The following is a 16,874-nucleotide window of genomic DNA, read 5'->3' on the forward strand; positions in this document are numbered from 1 at the left end:
TATGTTTCTTCTTATGACATAAAATAATTCCACGCTGTTCGCGTCTGTGGGTGAAATGTGAGGCCGGTCGGCTCCTCTGAGTGCTGGTTTCCTGTAAGTAGAGAGGAAGTGAGTTTAGCTGAGCCTCCGTTTAGTGTGAGAGAGCAGGAGGAGAGTGAGAGCTGTGCTGAGGCAGGGTGAGTGTTAACACCGCTCTGACATTACTGTGTCTCTGTGGCGGGAACAACAGGCTCCGTCAGTGGAGGCAAAAATAATCAGACTTTGGTTTTTCAAAGGAAACAACTTTATGTCGGAAGTTCCCGCACGCTCATTGGATAACGATGTGTCAATCTCGAGCTATTAGCCAATGAGCGTGCGGATTCACAGAAAGACCCGCCTTTATCACGGGACTTTAAAAACTACAATGGCGACAGAAACTCCGTGAGTGGAGTTCAGGGTGACGTTATGAAACTGTGACGTTTGAGCCACTTCCTGTTCTCAGTCCCAGCGTCCTGATCACCGAGGTTTCTGTTGCTCTGATATCTGATATTGATTATATTGGTAAACAGGCTGTAGCACAAACATCAGGTCTGTTCTGAAAACTGTCTTTATTTTTTCAAAGTAAGGGAATATCTGTGGTCTGATACCGCGGGCTCATGGGCTAAGGACTTGGATTGACAAGTCAAGCGCAGATGATTGTGTTGTTTCTTATAAAGGCTTGTGTGTGTGTGCCTTCCTGTGTGTGTCCTTGTGTCAGTGGAACTGAATCAGTGTGTTAGAGAAAGTGCTCCTCTGCTGTGCCGTCATCGTGTGGATGCTTCTTTTAAAGTTGGAACTCATGTTTTTATGATCTGCTTCATTTCATTGAACCTTTATTTCTAACCATGAAGTCCCTTTGAGGTTACAGCCTCCTGGTTAGGTTTAGGCTGTTATTGTGCTTCAGGCTGAAATATGAGGAGTAAGGAGTGGGGCTGGTTAGCCCTCATGACCCTCACCATAACACATACGTCACAGGACAGTGTTTACCACAGAAACTCCATGAAATGATCAATGAGAACTTTAGAAACCCGTCAGTGTGATGCTTCCAGTACAACAGCACCTCTGAGTGTGTGTGTTTGCCTCTCAGACTAACTCCACCCTGACATCAAGAAGATGGAGGAAGAGGATGGAGCAGGATCTGCAGCATCCAGCTGTGTGTCTGTGAGGAGTGACCGGTCCAAAGACATACCTCTAAACTTCAGTAATGAACCTGCAGCAACAATGTAAGAGAGCTGCTGACTCATTTATTCAGTGTAAATAATGATTTTTGATGCAATGGGAGAAGAAAAATGACAAAAACAGTTTTAAAAATAAGGATTAAAATATTAAAAACTATGTTTTTGAGTTTCCTGATGTAGCACAAAAATATATGAACATAATATTTTACGGTTCTTTTAGGCAGCACCAAAAAACAAAAAGACTGTTTTAAGCTGTCTGAGGTAGTGAGTCAACATGTCACACTGGGTCAAAGGTCAGGGTAAAAGTGTGTTTTAAAGGAGGTTTAAAAGCAGCGAGTGAAGGAGCCTGTCGAGGTAAATCGTTCCATAACTGATCAAATTCAGTTGGTGGACCTCTGTGTGAAATCAAGCATCTGGTTCACAGAGAGGATAACCCTCACATGGGCTGTACAACATTATATAGGGAGACAAAAACAGAGATTATCGTAGCCATCGCTCTCTCGCATGGACGTGGCAGTCTTGCTGTCTGCTGCGAATCCTCCCCGTACCTCCGTGACCTCGTCTGGTATCTGCTCCCTCCTCTGTAAGAGACAGTAAAGGAAAACACGTCTCTGCCTAGTCTTGGAAATCTAATCTTATCATCCATTGTTCTTCTAGGGCCTCTTCTTCTTGTGGCCTCAGCTAACTGCTAATATTTAAATGGCTAACATTAACATGTGTGCCAGCCAGGTTAACATTTATGATGACCTATGATTAATTAACTGATGTTGAAACTGGAGCTTTACTGACCTCTGAAATTCCTCCTAAAGTGTTATTCAGTGTTGTGACAGTCAGCTGCTTCAGCTGCTGCTGGGATGGGCTGTGGCAAAGAGAACAGAGAAAATCCAAATCAGAGTTTTTCTCTGAATTAAAAGCAAGGAAACAACAATATATTCTACATGGTGAAACTGATGGTTTATGGTGTTTGGGTCTGTTTTTCTGTATTTATGCAGATAAAGTGTAAACTCAGATGAATTATACCATCAAATGTTAAAGGAAAATATCAGGATGAGTGTCTGTGAGCTGAGAAGGACGTGAAGCGAGCAGTTTATCCCAGAGCTGAAGCTGCTCTGTGTGCAGAGATGAGCTCAGATTCCTGCTGTGATTGATCAACAGTCACAGAAATGTAGACTTGTAGTTATTACTGCAGTATGGTCACAGCAGATACTGATAAACATGTATTATGAGGATGGATGATCAAGTTTCTCACTCTCTCCTTTAAATCTCAGTTTTTTCTTCTTCACAGTTTATCTGTTAATTTATTAATGAATAACACTGAAAGAGTTTCTGTTATATTTTCCCTTGAACATCAGCTTATTAGGGCGGCATTAGGAAATAGCCCCCCTCCAAAGAATGAATAAATGAATGATGATAATAATAAAATGATTCAAAAGCAGAGCTCAGAGTGGTAGAATGGTCAAACATGGATCCACGGGTGGTTCAACTGCATTTGATGACGTGACTAAAGCAAATCTTTCAAATAATCCCACCATCAACGGGATGTTGTCTCCTTTACTACGGTTACTTTACTTGGTCACCGTGTGAATTTCTTTGAAATGAACCAAATTCTTTTATTTGTTGGTTGTTGCATATTTAACCTCTACAGTCAGGAAAGGAGGAGATGAGGCCTCAACAATGTTGGGTTGTAGCTGTGCTTCAGGTTAGAGTGAGTGTCCATGGAATAAATGTAAGTCAGTGAACTGGAAACATGACTGTGTTCAAACTTTGTTTTCCTTTTTATAATGAGTCTAATCAAAGGTGGACAGAAGTATCTCCACTGTGACTTTTCTGTGTCACCATCAGAGCTTCTGCACAGTGTGGAGAAAGATCCAGAAGCAGAGCTGGACTGCAGACAGGCAGTCAGAGCAGTTGTGTACAAAGTAAGACTGAACATCTGTCTGCTGATGGACTCATTTCTGAAAACTGGACTTCTTGTGTTGTTCAGACATTGAAGAGTTTTCTTTCTCTTTAGTCTCATTGTTTTTCTTTCTTTCAGCAGATGTTGGTCTGCAGGAGGTTTTAGATGAACATAAGATCAGTCTGAGGAGGAGATGTGAACGTGTGACTGAAGGAAGTGATGAAACAGGAAGTAGAACCCTCCTCAACACCATCTACACTGAGCTCTACATCACAGAGGGACAGAGTGAAGAGGTTCATACCCAACATGAGGTGAGGCAGCTGGAGACAGCTTCCAAGATGGACGCCCTCCATGACGCTCCAATCAGGTGCCAGGACATCTTTAAAGCCTTACCTGACCAACAGAGACCCGTCAGAGTGGTTCTGACCAACGGCGTGGCTGGTGTTGGAAAAACCTTCTCAGTGCAGAAGTTCACTCTGGACTGGGCAGAGGGCTTGGAGAACCAACATGTCAGTGTGGTGGTTCTGCTTTCATTCAGGGAGCTGAACCTGATCAGAGATGAGCAGTACAGTCTTCTGGAGCTGCTCCATGTTTTCCATCCAACATTACAGAAGGTCACAGCAGAGAAGCTGGCTGTCTCTCAGCTTTTGTTCATCTTTGACGGCCTGGATGAAAGCAGACTTTCATTGGATTTCACCAACAGGAAGCTGCTGTCTGATGTCACACAGAAGTCATCAGTCAGCCAGCTGCTGACAAACCTCATCCAGGGGAATCTGCTTCCCTCGGCTCTCGTCTGGACAACTTCCCGACCCGCAGCAGCCAATCAGATCCCTCCTACATGTGTTGACAGGCTAACAGAAGTACGAGGCTTCACTGACGCCCAGAAGGAGGAGTACTTCAGGAGGAGATTCAGTGATGAAGAGCTGTCCAGCAGAATCATCTCCCACATGAAGACATCCAGGAGCCTCCACATCATGTGTAGTATCCCAGTCTTCTGCTGGATCACTGCTACAGTTCTGGAGCACATGTTGACCACAGAGCAGAGAGGAGAGCTGCCCAAGACCCTGACTGACATGTACTCACACTTCCTGCTGGTTCAGACAAAGAGGAAGAAGAACAAGTACCATGAGGGACATGAGACGAGTCCACAGGAGCTGACGGAGGCTGACAGGGAAGTTCTTCTGAAGCTGGGGAGGCTGGCGTTTGAACATCTGGAGAAAGGAAACATCATGTTCTACCAAGAAGACCTGGAGCAGTGTGGTCTGGATGTGACAGAGGCCTCGGTGTACTCAGGAGTTTGTACAGAGATCTTCAAAAGAGAGTGTGTGATCTTCCAGAAACCAGTCTACTGCTTTGTTCATCTGAGCATTCAGGAGTTTCTGGCTGCAGTCTACATGTTCCACTGTCACACCAACAGGAAGACAAAGGTGCTGAAGAACTTCCTTAAACCAAAATCTTTAATCAAGATGATTTCCAGTCTTTTTGATGACGATGATCTCCAATCACTTGATGTATTTCTGAGGAGAGCCATGGAGAAATCCCTCCAGAGTAAAAATGGCCACCTGGACCTATTTGTTCGCTTCCTTCATGGCCTCTGTCTGGAGTCCAACCAGAGACTCTTAGTAGGTCTGCTGGGTCAGACAGAGATCAGTCCAGGAACCATCCAGAGAGTCATCAACAACCTGAAGGAGATGAACAGTGATGAAATCTCTCCTGACAGAAGCATCAACATCTTCCACTGTCTGATGGAGATGAACCACCTCACATTATTTCAGGAGATCCAAGAGTTCCTGAAGTTAGAGAACAGATCAAAGAAGGAACTCTCTGAGATCCAGTGCTCAGCTCTGGCCTTCATGCTGCAGATGTCAGAGGAGGTTCTGGATGAGTTGGACCTGCAGAAGTACAACACATCAGAGCGGGGACGACAGAGACTGATTCCAGCTGTGAGGAACTGCAGAAAGGCTGGGTGAGTCCAGATGTGATCATTAACATCATTGATCAGTGTAGGTTAGTAGTTTAATGTTGAAAATAAAATCAGATTGTAACCACAAAGTGTTTGTGTCCGTACGCTGCAACCTTCCACACCATTCCTTTATTGTACAGACTCAGCAGCAGCTCCATGGATCCCAAATCCAAGAGTGGAGAACAGATTTGAAGTGTGTCACATCCATGCAGTCACAGCTGTTTCCACCATGTTTCCACTGATATTAATCCTGTTCAATGACACGTTTCATATCAGTGAATATGTTCTTTAGGACGTCCACTGACATGTTTAAGTGTCCTGCTGGAAATCACTCAAATCATCCATGAAATCCATGAAAAATCCTTTTAGTGTTTCTAACTTCACCCTCTGTCCTCTCTCTCTCTCCATCCTCCTCACTGCTTCTTTCACTGATAATCACACAAACATCGTATTCAGCTACAAAATAACACAATAACATCATCTGATGATCATTATTATAAGAGCAGGATCCATATTTGATATCAGAGTAACACACTGCTTGGTTATGTGCAGTCATCATCAGTGACTGTGGGTCAAACAGAAGCTCTCTGATTGGTTGCTGACCTTGGTCACCTGTCCACTCTCACCTGTTTGTGTTTGCTCTCTCTTTGCTGTCTCCATCCTCTCTCTCCTTTCTCTCCCTCTCTGTCTTTGTACGTCACTCAGGTCCAATGGAAACAGTTACATTTACAAACCAATCAAAGACAAACTGATCCATGTCAGGTTATAACAATATTCAAAGTGAATACAGGCTGCTGCTGGACACAGACAGGTAACATCATTTTGACTTGCTGTCACCTGGATCTGGACTCATAAACACTGAAGCCCTGAACAGGAATACAAATCATTTTCTGCCAACTAGCGACACACCAGCAGATAATGGCTCAGAAAGCTCAAATGAGCCAATCATTTCTGTGTTTAGTTCCCCTGAGATCAGATCTGATATCAGCAGCTCTGAGTTCATTCATCATTATTGTCCAGTGATGAGATTTCTGCTCCGTTTGGTAACAGTCAGCAGGTTTTTCCTGCGTGTGGACGTGAACAGTCGTACCTGACAGCAGGTAGCAAACAGAGATCATCTTTCCAGCTGGAACTCTTCACTGAGCTGAACTCATTCAAAATGTTCTGGAGTCAAAACAGGAAACAGTCCAAATGTGTGTCTTCACTCTGACTCTGGATCAGATCTCAGTGACAGACTGTGGACATTATGGAAGCCTAAATGTGACACCATCTTCCTCCTTCATCTGCAGATTAAAGCCAAACAAAGATTCTCATTAAAAGTCTGCAGGTCTGAGAGAGACTCAATCGTTGTGTCATGTCAAACACAGTAAGAGGAGCTGAAGCACAGATGTGAAGAGCAGATTCATCAGATTATGACCTTTGTCTTCATATACATTCAGTCTGTGTTTATAATGCAGATTTTCTGCTTTTATAATAACACATTTTATATTTTCTATCATCACAGACTGACTCAGTGTCGACTCTCAGAGTCTCACTGTGAAGTTGTGGCCTCAGCTCTGAAGTCCAACCCCTCCCATCTGACACAGCTGGATATGAGTTGGAACAAGCTGCAGGATTCAGCAGTGAAGCTTCTGTGTGCTGGACTGGAGAGTCCAAACTGTCGACTGGAGACTCTGAGGTGAGTTCACTGACTGCGGCTGTTGTAGTTTTTCTATATTTCAGGTCTTTGATGTTTGAAACTTTCTTTAGTTCCTAAATGTTCAGGATGTGTCTGAAGACAAATGTGAAGAAGTTTGAGTGCTTTCAGAAATGTTGTCTTTCCAAACGACTGAACAACAGTTTTTCCTTTTGGCTCCAAACAGAAGTGACAGACTTGAGCAGGGTTCATTTAAAGGCTGACAGAAGTGGAGTGGTGACGGGGAGATGTTTGACAGGACAGTGTTTCAGCCTCCACAGGTTCATGTTGTGCTCCATCAGTCAGTGAAGATGAAGTCAGTGCTGATGAGGCTGTAGAGTGTGTGAGGGATGTGAATGAGGATGATGAAGATCTGATGATAGCAGATAAAAACAGGCTGCAGAGACTTTGAGCCATACAGGGCACACAGTGTGTGTACAGAACAGCTGAAATCATTATGGAGGCCTCACTGGAATATGGAAGCATCACAGTACAGCTTCAGTGAAGCATTAAAGTCTCTGATATGAGATGAGAAATGAAGCAGCCAGAGCTTTTTCATGAGTGGAAATCCACTGTGACTGTGAGCTGCTGCTACAGCCTCCAGATTAGCCAGCAGCTCATCCTGCTCAACATTTCCTCACCAACTTTAATGGAAGTGTGATGTTTTCAGCTGGAGTGATGGTCAGGGTGGCCTCCCTCTCCTCTTCTTCTCCTCTTCCTCTTTCATTTGTAAAGCCACTTCTGCTGCTTTCATTCATTTGGAAGTCCTGTAGCTGAGTTTGGGAGAGACTAACAGCCTCGGCAGCAGAGGGGAGAAAGGCTGTAACACCACCACTTTACTCTGTTCTACCTGTCACATCATTTTATCAGGAAACAAATATGCTCATGTTTTTACTATGTTTGTCTTGAAGATGTAAGAAGATCACATGGTGCTTTTTATTATTGTGTTGGTTTGTTTGCTGTCTCTTGGATGGAGCCCAGCTGTGCGTGGCCCCTGGGCCTGTGGTCAGAGTGTGTGCTGGATAATCCGGCCCAGGATGAGGCCAAACTGACATGGGATGAAATGTCTGTCACATAATTGAGCTTAGTGTAGTTTCATTTCTGCACAATTTAAAAACAACCAAAACTTTGTTCTGTCTTTTCTATGTTATACTGTAGACTTTCTTTGATACTGTGTCCAAAAGGAGCAGCTTTTACTTTGAAAGGGAGGCGTCTCTGTTTCCTCTTCAGGTTGGATGATGCAAGCAAATGAGTGTGTGATGGTCTTTCAGTGTTGCACTTTGTAGACGCTCCCTGAGCACTGGTCTCACAGCCAGCTGCACATAGAGACCAGTGTTGTTAGTCCAGGTCAGAAGATGACTTGTTGGAATGAAAATGAGCTTGTAGTTTGTCTGCTTTAATAATGTGACTGGAAAAAGGTGTTGGACTTCAAATATGTCCATTTCTTTCACACTTCACCTTTAAAAGTGAAGCCTTGTGGTTCCTGGAAGGAAAAACACGACTTTTTCAAGTCTTTGTCCTGTTTTTATGAGAAATGTACGACTTTAATGTGAAACATTCAGAGTTTTTTCTCTTGTTGTGTTTGTTTGAAGCTGCTTCCTGTTGGCTTCAGCTGTTTGGAGTTTCCATTTTCTAAACTTCTACATTCTGAACCTTCTTCAGCTCTGAACAGATGATGAAACACTGAATGATTTCAAGCTCACACTTTGTCTAATAAACTTACATCTTTTATTCTTTATACAGATTGGAGAGCTGTGGTTTGTCAGAGATCAGCTGTGATTATCTGGCAGCAGCACTGAAGTCCAACCCCTCCCATCTGAGAGAGCTGGAGCTGAGCTGCAACAACAAGCTGCAGGATTCAGGAGTGAAGCATCTGTGTGGTTTCCTGGAGAGTCCAGGATGTGGACTTGAAACTCTGGGGTCAGTCAGCATGTTTTAGTTGTGCTGAGATGAATATGATGTGAAAGTTGTGCTGACACTAAACTGCAGACATCAGGCTGATATTATACTGATCCACACTGAGGATCTTCATGGTAAAGTCTGTTTTCTTCTTCTCTGGTTTAGTCCATTGACTGCAGCAGAACAATGTTCACATTTCAAACAGTGAGACTCAACGTATGGCCCGCGGCCCACACGCGGCCTGCCCACCTTCCCTGATTCAGAGAGAGGGGACCCTGATTAACTGTGTAGTGTTCTTCCTCACAGTTCTAAGTATCAGACACAACAATGAATAATCCACAGCTGACTGTCTTTAGCAGGTCAAAGGTCACGGCACACAGCAGACAGTGGGAAATATTATAATTCTGATCATTTCTCAGCACATATCCATATGTATAAAAACAAAGCTGACACTGTGAGACTTGATCAGAGGTGTGATCATCACAGCAGAGGCCTTTGTGTCAAAGTCACTGAGGATCAAACAGAAACACATGAAGCAGATTTTCCTGTTCTGGCTTTTTATAGCAGATAACCTTCAAAATATTCTGCAGTCCATCAAAAACTGAAGCAAACCATGAATCAACATGTGAACATGAGCTGATGCTGCTGAAGTGAAGCAAAGTTACAGAGGTTTGATTACAGACACAGCTGAGAGTTTGTAATCTGTCATCATTTTAAAAGGTTTACATTTCTTCAGTATTGAACAGCAGAAATGAGGCTTTGTTTTGGGAGGCCGACAGCAGTGAACACAACAGCAGACTGGTGCGTAATAAGCAGTGAATAATGCAGGAAACAGATTTTTGAAGGTAAACTGTTCTTGAAGTACACTGAGAGAGAGAGAGCTGTGCAGGAAGTAAATGTCAAAGTCAGAGAGAATTCATGACGATGTTCATCAAACGTAAAGCGTAGTTTGGATCTTCTTCTGCTGCTGGTTCAGTCAGTTTTGGTTGGAGACAGATGAAACCTGCAGCTTCAGGATCTGTGAGCTGTCCACTTTCAGCCCCGACGGCGTGTCCGTGTACGTGCCGTCGAGTGAACGATCCACGCTCTGTGTTTCCATCTTTGTGTGTTTAGCTGCTCTCATTTACTGTTTTGTCTGTTTGCTTGTTGTTGAAATACTTTTGGGAGCTTTAACCTGAGATTCTGGCAAAATACATTTATATTAAAAATCGATTCAGGATTGAATGAATCAACATCGCTTTATTCAAATTAAAACCATTTAAATAGGAAAATCCATTTTTTTTACAGCCGCCTCTAATGCTGGGTAATGTCAGCTGGTCCATGTGCAGCTGGCTGTGAGGCTCAGGGAGCGTCTACAAAGTGCAACACTGAAAGAACATCATCCATAAATATTGAGTAATAACTGGACTCTCATACAGCGAGACTCAAATGCCTTTAAACATCAGCTTATCCTGCTGATCCAAGTCCAACACTGAGTTTGTAAAAACATGTTTGTCAATCATTTTGTTTGGTTTCTGAGGAAAATGATTCAATAACTTGCTGCTAATACACAACATTTCATCATATTTCCTCATAAGCCTCTTTTGTCTGACCATTTGATCCCATTTGAATTTGCAATAAAGGATCCACAGAGTTTGGTGACAATAATGACAGTAGATGTTTGTGTGAAAGTGCTGGAAGCAAATGAGTATGTGATGTTCTTTCAGTGTTGCACTTTGTAGATGCTCCCTGAGCACTGGTCTCACAGCCAGCTGCACATAGAGACCAGTGTTGTTAGTCCAGGTCAGAAGATGACTTGTTGGAATGAAAATGAGCTTGTAGTTTGTCTGCTTTAATAATGTGACTGGAAAAAGGTGTTGGACTTCAAATATGTCCATTTCTTTCACACTTCACCTTTAAAAGTGAAGCCTTGTGGTTCCTGGAAGGAAAAACATGACTTTTTCAAGTCTTTGTCCTGTTTTTATGATAAATGTACGACTTTAATGTGAAACGTTCAGAGTTTTTTCTCTTGTTGTGTTTGTTTGAAGCTGCTTCCTGTTGGCTTCAGCTGTTTGGAGTTTCCATTTTCTAAACTTCTACATTCTGAACCTTCTTCAGCTCTGAACAGATGATGAAACACTGAATGATTTCAAGCTCACACTTTGTCTAATAAACTTACATCTTTCATTCTTTATACAGATTGAGGGACTGTGGTTTGTCAGAGATCAGCTGTGATTATCTGGCAGCAGCACTGAAGTCCAACCCCTCCCATCTGAGACAGCTGGACCTGAGCTGCAACTACAAGCTGCAGGATTCAGGAGTGAAGCATCTGTGTGGTTTCCTGGAGAGTCCAGGATGTGGACTTGAAACTCTGAGGTCAGTCAGCATGTTTTAGTTGTGCTGAGATGAATATGATGTGAAAGTTGTGCTGACACTAAACTGCAGACATCAGGCTGATATTATACTGATCCACACTGAGGATCTTCATGGTAAAGTCTGTTTTCTTCTTCTCTGGTTTAGTCCATTGACTGCAGCAGAACAATGTTCACATTTCAAACAGTGAGACTCAACGTATGGCCCGCGGCCCACACGCGGCCTGCCCACCTTTCCTGATTCAGAGAGAGGGGACCCTGATTAACTGTGTAGTGTTCTTCCTCACAGTTCTAAGTATCAGACACAACAATGAATAATCCACAGCTGACTGTCTTTAGCAGGTCAAAGGTCACGGCACACAGCAGACAGTGGGAAATATTATAACTCTGATCATTTATCAGCACATATCCATATGTATAAAAACAAAGCTGACACTGTGAGACTTGATCAGAGGTGTGATCATCACAGCAGAGGCCTTTGTGTCAAAGTCACTGAGGATCAAACAGAAACACATGAAGCAGATTTTCCTGTTCTGGCTTTTTATAGCAGATAACCTTCAAAATATTCTGCAGTCCATCAAAAACTGAAGCAAACCATGAATCAACATGTAAACATGAGCTGATGCTGCTGAAGGGAAGCAAAGTTACAGAGGTTTGATTACAGACACAGCTGAGAGTTTGTAATCTGTCATCATTTTAAAAGGTTTACATTTCTTCAGTATTGAACAGCAGAAATGAGGCTTTGTTTTGGGAGGCCGACAGCAGTGAACACAACAGCAGACTGGTGCGTAATAAGCAGTGAATAATGCAGGAAACAGATTTTTGAAGGTAAACTGTTCTTGAAGTACTTGAAGTACTTGAAGTACAAAGCTCTAATTTCTCGCAGTCGAACTCGTCTGGGCTTCACCTCCCACTGGTCCCTGTCACTCTCTTCACAGTGTCCTGTGTGGCCTTCAAATCTCCATCAACACAGTCTGTTCCTTTTCTGTTTCTTTTCAGTATTTGCCTTTTAGATTAAGTCCCAGCCTGGCCAAACATCACATTCAGTGCCTTTAAACAGTCATGTCACACTGTCCTTACCAGCCTGCAGTTCACCGTGCATTTTCCATCACGTGGTTTCTTCCATCCTGCTGCTGGTGTCGTCAGTGTAGTTTCAGTTGCACTGTCTTTTTGCCTGCTGTTAATTCTTGAAGTCCACGATGTTCTGTTGGTCTTCATCAGGAGATTAACTGTCCTATGAGCTTCTTCTCAGGATCGGGACAAGAGGGAGGTCAAGCTGTAAAATTTTAAGCCAAAATCTGGCCTGTTTTTCTCCCAATTATGTTCATCTATGGTTTTGCCGCTGTACTCAAAATCCAGGTTGAGGAAAGTCCACCTTTATTTATCTGTAACCTGTATTGACACACTAAAGCATACAATTAATATCCTTTTCATTTCTTTTCTTAAAACCTCCATTCGCTTTATCTGCCTAGAGTTTAACTCATCTCTCTCTCTGGGTGCTCACTTGTCACAGTGAGTCTCCTTTTATGGGCATGCAAAGTTCCTGTCACACACACACAGCACTCAGAGCCATATTTCCTGTTTCTCTCTTTCGTGTTTCTACAGGCTAATCAAACTCTTATATCATCACTCATGCATTTCTTAACTTAGAAGCACTTTCAAACTTTCAAACATTCTACTTTGCATCACCAAAGAAATACCTCTCACCCCTTTATTTATCATTCAAAACCTTCTACTCACAGCATTCACACACTTACACTGTTACAGGAGTTAGAAATATACCTCAAAATACGCTTTCCTAAGAGTATTTTAGACGTGCCTTTCATAATCAGAACGAGCAAGTCAAAGAAAAACAATTGAAACCTCTATTAATTCTCACAGCACACACATTCAACAATGTTTGCAGTAATATTTATAAAACCAACTGTGGTTTAAGCAGTTCACCGCTTACTAATTTGCATTTTCTGAGTCTCTGTTTTATGGTGCCGTTAGTTCTCACAAATTCTTTTGCTGAAGTTTCAAAGTTTAGAGTGTAAAAGTGTGTATTAATCTATATTATCCCTGCTGATGACACAGGACTAATCCCATGTGTCACTAATGCTGTTGTTCTGTTTAGGGATTTGGGAAGTACTATTCAATAGTTAGGATCATCTTACTCAGCAAACAGATAATTTAGAATTCATCCAATCGGCACAGATTTGCTTTTTCTCTGAACAGGTTTGTGCCTACCTTTTTAGACCGGTCTTCTGTTTGCCTCATATCAGATCCAACCTTCGGTCACATTCATTCTCTGTTGCATGGCGAACCAGGCAGTTTATTATAATATTTTATTTATATTTTATTTTGTGTTCATCAAGGGCTTCGGGTGATCTGCAGCTTCACCCTTTCCCAAGCTGGAGACATTTACCTTTTCACACACTTTCCTTGGCTGAACAATGACACAGCCTTCATGTACCTGATGCATCTCTCTGTTTTATTTAAAAGGTTTTCGTGTGAATTATTTTCTTTCATTCATTCCATACATTCTGTACATGGTCGTCATGCCAACTATGTTTCATTGTTAATATCAGTTTACAGGTTGTTATCCTTGCTATTATTATTTTGAATATGTTAAAAATAAACTAATGTAATTTAGCCTTTGTTTATTTTATTGTTGTACTTCTTGTATTTATATCTATTCGGTGGCGTCTGTTTCCAACCTTTTTAAACTACTTTAAACTAGTTTAAGGAACGGGTGGTGGATTAATAAAAGGATGGCGAGGACTGCACAGTGTCTCGTCTTCTGGTTTTACTAAACTAGCAGTTAAGTACTGTTTTTCTGACTGTTTATCTTTTTTCTCTTGTTTTTTCACGCCTAACTGCTTCTTCTTTCCAGGCCTGGAAATATTCTAATTCTTGCGTACGTTTTCCTTTCTTTTGTAAGTTTTTTGTTGATCCTATTTCTTTCGAAAGAGCTTCTTTCAGTTGTGTTAACGCTGAGGGGCTGCATTTTCCTTCCCAAGTGGGACATTTTGTTTTCTTAGGATTTCTCCATCTACAAGCACTGATTTGTCCGGTGCCTGGACATGTCTTTTCTAGCCACTGCTCGTCAGCATTGAGTTTTGTGGGCTGGTCTCACAGCCAGCTGCACATAGAGACCAGTGTTGTTAGTCCAGGTCAGAAGATGACTTGTTGGAATGAAAATGAGCTTGTAGTTTGTCTGCTTTAATAATGTGACTGGAAAAAGGTGTTGGACTTCAAATATGTCCATTTCTTTCACACTTCACCTTTAAAAGTGAAGCCTTGTGGTTCCTGGAAGGAAAAACACGACTTTTTCAAGTCTTTGTCCTGTTTTTATGAGAAATGTACGACTTTAATGTGAAACATTCAGAGTTTTTTCTCTTGTTGTGTTTGTTTGAAGCTGCTTCCTGTTGGCTTCAGCTGTTTGGAGTTTCCATTTTCTAAACTTCTACATTCTGAACCTTCTTCAGCTCTGAACAGATGATGAAACACTGAATGATTTCAAGCTCACACTTTGTCTAATAAACTTACATCTTTCATTCTTTATACAGATTGGAGAGCTGTGGTTTGTCAGAGATCAGCTGTGATTATCTGGCAGCAGCACTGAAGTCCAACCCCTCCCATCTGAGAGAGCTGGACCTGAGCTCCAACAAGCTGCAGGATTCAGGAGTGAAGCATCTGTGTGGTTTCCTGGAGAGTCCAGGATGTGGACTTGAAACTCTGGGGTCAGTCAGCATGTTTTAGTTGTGCTGAGATGAATATGATGTGAAAGTTGTGCTGACACTAAACTGCAGACATCAGGCTGATATTATACTGATCCACACTGAGGATCTTCATGGTAAAGTCTGTTTTCTTCTTCTCTGGCTTAGTCCATTGACTGCAGCAGAACAATGTTCACATTTCAAACAGTGAGACTCAACGTATGGCCCGCGGCCCACACGCGGCCTGCCCACCTTTCCTGATTCAGAGAGAGGGGACCCTGATGAACTGTGTAGTGTTCTTCCTCACAGTTCTAAGTATCAGACACAACAATGAATAATCCACAGCTGACTGTCTTTAGCAGGTCAAAGGTCACGGCACACAGCAGACAGTGGGAAATATTATAACTCTGATCATTTATCAGCACATATCCATATGTATAAAAACAAAGCTGACACTGTGAGACTTGATCAGAGGTGTGATCATCACAGCAGAGGCCTTTGTGTCAAAGTCACTGAGGATCAAACAGAAACACATGAAGCAGATTTTCCTGTTCTGGCTTTTTATAGCAGATAACCTTCAAAATATTCTGCAGTCCATCAAAAACTGAAGCAAACCATGAATCAACATGTGAACATGAGCTGATGCTGCTGAAGTGAAGCAAAGTTACAGAGGTTTGATTACAGACACAGCTGAGAGTTTGTAATCTGTCATCATTTTAAAAGGTTTACATTTCTTCAGTATTGAACAGCAGAAATGAGGCTTTGTTTTGGGAGGCCGACAGCAGTGAACACAACAGCAGACTGGTGCGTAATAAGCAGTGAATAATGCAGGAAACAGATTTTTGAAGGTAAACTGTTCTTGAAGTACACTGAGAGAGAGAGAGCTGTGCAGGAAGTAAATGTCAAAGTCAGAGAGAATTCATGACGATGTTCATCAAACGTAAAGCGTAGTTTGGATCTTCTTCTGCTGCTGGTTCAGTCAGTTTTGGTTGGAGACAGATGAAACCTGCAGCTTCAGGATCTGTGAGCTGTCCACTTTCAGCCCCGACGGCGTGTCCGTGTACGTGCCGTCGAGTGAACGATCCACGCTCTGTGTTTCCATCTTTGTGTGTTTAGCTGCTCTCATTTACTGTTTTGTCTGTTTGCTTGTTGTTGAAATACTTTTGGGAGCTTTAACCTGAGATTCTGGCAAAATACATTTATATTAAAAATCGATTCAGGATTGAATGAATCAACATCGCTTTATTCAAATTAAAACCATTTAAATAGGAAAATGCTTTTTTTTACAGCCGCCTCTAATGCTGGGTAATGTCAGCTGGTCCATGTGCAGCTGGCTGTGAGGCTCAGGGAGCGTCTACAAAGTGCAACACTGAAAGAACATCATCCATAAATATTGAGTAATAACTGGACTCTCATACAGCGAGACTCAAATGCCTTTAAACATCAGCTTATCCTGCTGATCCAAGTCCAACACTGAGTTTGTAAAAACATGTTTGTCAATCATTTTGTTTGGTTTCTGAGGAAAATGATTCAATAACTTGCTGCTAATACACAACATTTCATCATATTTCCTCATAAGCCTCTTTTGTCTGACCATTTGATCCCATTTGAATTTGCAATAAAGGATCCACAGAGTTTGGTGACAATAATGACAGTAGATGTTTGTGTGAAAGTGCTGGAAGCAAATGAGTGTGTGATGTTCTTTCAGTGTTGCACTTTGTAGATGCTCCCTGAGCACTGGTCTCACAGCCAGCTGCACATAGAGACCAGTGTTGTTAGTCCAGGTCAGAAGATGACTTGTTGGAATGAAAATGAGCTTGTAGTTTGTCTGCTTTAATAATGTGACTGGAAAAAGGTGTTGGACTTCAAATATGTCCATTTCTTTCACACTTCACCTTTAAAAGTGAAGCCTTGTGGTTCCTGGAAGGAAAAACACGACTTTTTCAAGTCTTTGTCCTGTTTTTATGAGAAATGTACGACTTTAATGTGAAACATTCAGAGTTTTTTCTCTTGTTGTGTTTGTTTGAAGCTGCTTCCTGTTGGCTTCAGCTGTTTGGAGTTTCCATTTTCTAAACTTCTACATTCTGAACCTTCTTCAGCTCTGAACAGATGATGAAACACTGAATGATTTCAAGCTCACACTTTGTCTAATAAACTTACATCTTTCATTCTTTATACAGATTGTGGCGCTG

The 16,874-nt window shown here is 42.1% G+C and overlaps 1 protein-coding gene across 1 annotated transcript; it reads left to right on the plus strand.

The window, feature by feature from the left end:
- The first annotated feature begins 619 nt into the window (after positions 1 to 619).
- On the plus strand, positions 620 to 6,738 carry LOC146716537 (protein NLRC3-like). The gene is made up of 4 exons (XM_085452564.1): positions 620 to 1,241; positions 3,039 to 3,115; positions 3,232 to 5,059; positions 6,561 to 6,738. Exons 1-4 carry the CDS (start codon positions 1,132 to 1,134, stop codon positions 6,736 to 6,738), a joined length of 2,193 nt encoding a protein of 730 aa, XP_085308690.1. The 5' UTR covers positions 620 to 1,131.
- The last annotated feature ends 10,136 nt before the right edge of the window (positions 6,739 to 16,874 follow it).

The sequence above is a fragment of the Copadichromis virginalis genome, linkage group LG3, assembly GCF_057382275.1.
Source record: "Copadichromis virginalis isolate Kocher_CV1m ecotype Utaka linkage group LG3, C_Virginalis_male_GT1.1, whole genome shotgun sequence".
Classification (NCBI taxonomy): Eukaryota; Metazoa; Chordata; class Actinopteri; order Cichliformes; family Cichlidae; genus Copadichromis; species Copadichromis virginalis.